We start from the raw sequence: 3,228 nt of genomic DNA, 5'->3' as shown, positions 1-3,228 counted from the left end.
CATGGCGGCCCCAGCGAAATGCCGCAGGTCGTCTTGGATTTAGGGTTTTTAACTGGGGTTAGGGTTTGCAGCTAATACTAATGAATGCATTAATGCATGCATGCATGCATGCATGCATGCATGCACGCTGGTTAGAAGCAAGAAAAGTAAATCAGTTAATACTACTAACAGACGCAAGAGGACTGGGGCTGTGAGCCACGCCTGACGCTGCATGCAAATATCTCTCTCCCTGTATATATATATATATATATATATATAGGGATGCCTAGGGAAGTCGCAGTGCAGAAGGAGATGAGTAGGCAGGCAAAAAGACAATAATTATTTCAATATAACTGTTTGTTTGTTAAATATGTTTATTTATTACATTAAGCTTGCTTATTTAAACAGATAATACCTCGTTAAAAGAACCAAAGAAAAGACGAAATAATGCAAATTCTTTAGATGCCAAATGCATGCATACGAATTCATGCATGCAGCCCCGTGCAGAATGCATGCACATGCTTAGCAGGCAGGGATCATCTGGGGCTCTCTGAGATGCAGATGGGGCTTTACAGGGGATAATAACCTTTAATCAGTTTCAAATGAATATATTAATTAAGGGGGGCCTGGGCTGTTCAGAGGGATGCACTAGAGACAATAAAAAGAGGCAGAATATACACAACCATGATGTCTTCTACAACTCCATAGGTTTGCATGCATGCATGCATGCGTGCATGCAATCGCATGCATGCAAACGCACGCATGCACTCCTAACTATACAAACGTGCTTACACCTCCAGGCCTTACATACGCATGCATGCATGCATGCAATGTGTGCAACGTGCATTCACCCAATTCATGCATGCATGCACTCATGCATGCAAATGTCCACATGCATGCATACAAGTGTGTATATGAATGGGGCTGTTTAATTTAAGCTTCTGTAAATGTTCGTACGTCTTCTTCCTCCCACCAGCTTCCTGTTTCTGGATCTCTAATTGCATGCTGGTCTGATATATGAGAATAGCCTTTAAGACACTCAGCAGTTCTCCTTTCATTTGCATCTTTATGCAATGTTTGTAGCTGTACTTCACCTTCACTTGGGGCCCCGGGGGCCCCCAGGGGGCCCCCCCTACTATTATCATTTCCCCGTCTCTTCATACAACAACGAAAGCAAAATAACATAAAGACACCCATACCTAACAACATCGATGTAACACCAGTTAGAGTCCTGTACCAAGGGAGAGCATCCGGATTGTCTCTTTGTTTATCTGTCTCCTCAGGAGACAGCCCTTTCTGTTGCTGCTCACTGACAAGACTGAGAGAAGAAGGAGACTCCTCTTGTTGCTGTTGCTGCTGATCTCCCTGCTCCTGCTGCTGGTCTTCCTGCTCCTGCTGCTGCTGCTGCTGCTGCTGCTGCTGGTCTTCCTTCTGCTGCTCTTCTGTTGCTGATCCAGAAGGCTTCGCCTTCGTTTCTAGCTCATCGTCCGAACGCAGCAGTGCATATATAACCTCTTCATCATCATCTGTCTCCTCTTCAGGTGTCTCCTCACCCCCTGAGGAGCCGCCTGAACCCCCCTCAGGACTTCCAGGGAGACGAAGCGGCGTCCTCTGTCTCTCTAGCAGACGCCTCAGTTGACCCTGCGCAAACTCTAATTGTCGGTCTGTACACACACACCAAAACCCTAAACCCTAAACCCTAAACCCTAAACCCTAGATTCGTCAGAACACCTGTGAAGAGGACCTTGCAGTTGCTACATGCAAAAGAGAGATTGCTGCAATAATAAAAACCAAATCATATAACTCTAAGTCTAAAAGCTTTCAGGTGTATAGGCAGCTAAAGATAAAGACAAGACTCATGCTTCCACACATAATCTCGCACCCTTTCTCCCTCCTTGCTGCATGCATGCACGCAGATGAATGTATTTTATCCAATTACACTTTCATAAATCTACATTTTCATTGTTTTCACCCTTTCACATGCATGCATTTGGATGCAAGCATTTGGATGCATGCATTTGCATGCATGCATTTGGATGCATGCATTTGCACGCATGCATTTGCATGCATGCATTTGGATGCATGCATTTGCATGCATGCATTTGCATGCATGATGAATTGTAGTGTGGGGTATCGTACCGAGGGATCGACTGTGAAGGGTAAGACTGAGCTCTTCAGTGGGGCTCCAAGGCAGCTTTGCTTTAGTTGTATATTCATAAGAAGGGAAGGGGCGTCTCTTAGGAGATGCAACCTCAGAAAAGTCAGACGGGTAGAGGCCGAGCTTCCACGATAAAATTAACTCCGCAAGAGAATCACAATAGAAACGATATTCAAGTGCATGCAGCCCCAAATCAGGTGAAGAAGATGCCGAAAGAAGACGAGAAAATAATGATAACTCTGCGCATTCAACAGTACACAACAATATATATGCATGCATGCATGCATGCATGCATGCATATAATATGCATACATAAGAAGATGCATGCATGCATATAATACAGACGCACATACAAACAGATACAGAGGTACACACAGAACAAAATGCACGTATGTACGTATGCATGCATGCATGCATGCATATTCTTATGCATGCACGCATGCATGCAAGCTTTCTGAAGGTGCATGCATGCATGCGTGCAAGCCATATGAAGATTCATGCATTCATAAATGCATGCATGCACAAACGGATGCATGCATGCATGCATGCATGAGTGGATGTACGCATGCATGCATGCATGCATGCATACCTCCTCCGCAGGTGTATGTGTGTGCGGGTCTGTTTATATGGTAGGATATCAATGAGTTTGTTTGAGTTTATTTTCTTTGTTTATTGCTTATTATTATTATTATTATTATTTATGTTTATTGTGTATTATTATTATTACTTATATTTATTGTTTATTTTGAGGTGTACGTACGGTGCATGCCGTCTTCATCTTGATAAACAAACACGCGAACGTCATCAACAACACCTTCTTTGGGTTTACTCTGTACCCAAATAACTCCTTTAACTACATTATCGGGCTCTACAGCTGCAAAAGGAGACAAAAGAAAAAGAAAAGAGATAAATCAGACATCAGCAGACGCAAGACGAAAAAAAGAGATAAAAGGAGACAAAGAAGAGGAGACAGGGGACAGAAGGAGAGCAGCAGCAGCAGTTGCTGCTGCTGCAGTAGCTGCAGCAGCAGCAGCAACAACACCACCAGCACCAACAGCACTACACCAGCGGCAGCAAGAACAGCAGCAGCA

General features: G+C 43.9%; 1 protein-coding gene across 1 annotated transcript in view; it reads right to left on the bottom strand.

Moving 5' to 3' along the window:
- Positions 1 to 912: 912 nt before the first annotated feature.
- EAH_00061810 (acetyltransferase domain-containing protein, putative) overlaps positions 913 to 3,228 on the bottom strand; it is a gene marked incomplete at both ends in the record, with an annotated part of 2,513 nt that continues 197 nt past the window's right edge. Inside the window, 3 exons of the mRNA XM_013396954.1 lie at positions 913 to 1,643; positions 2,119 to 2,376; positions 2,898 to 3,011. Of these exons, the coding sequence (XP_013252408.1) occupies positions 913 to 1,643; positions 2,119 to 2,376; positions 2,898 to 3,011 (1,103 nt within the window). The remainder of the gene's footprint in view (positions 1,644 to 2,118; positions 2,377 to 2,897; positions 3,012 to 3,228) is intronic.

This window comes from Eimeria acervulina, genomic scaffold, assembly GCF_000499425.1.
Source record: "Eimeria acervulina Houghton genomic scaffold, Eah_scaff1643, whole genome shotgun sequence".
In the NCBI taxonomy this organism is placed as follows: Eukaryota; Apicomplexa; class Conoidasida; order Eucoccidiorida; family Eimeriidae; genus Eimeria; species Eimeria acervulina.
Note: the sequence above shows the minus strand (reverse complement) of the source record. Positions and strands in the feature narration are given on the sequence as shown.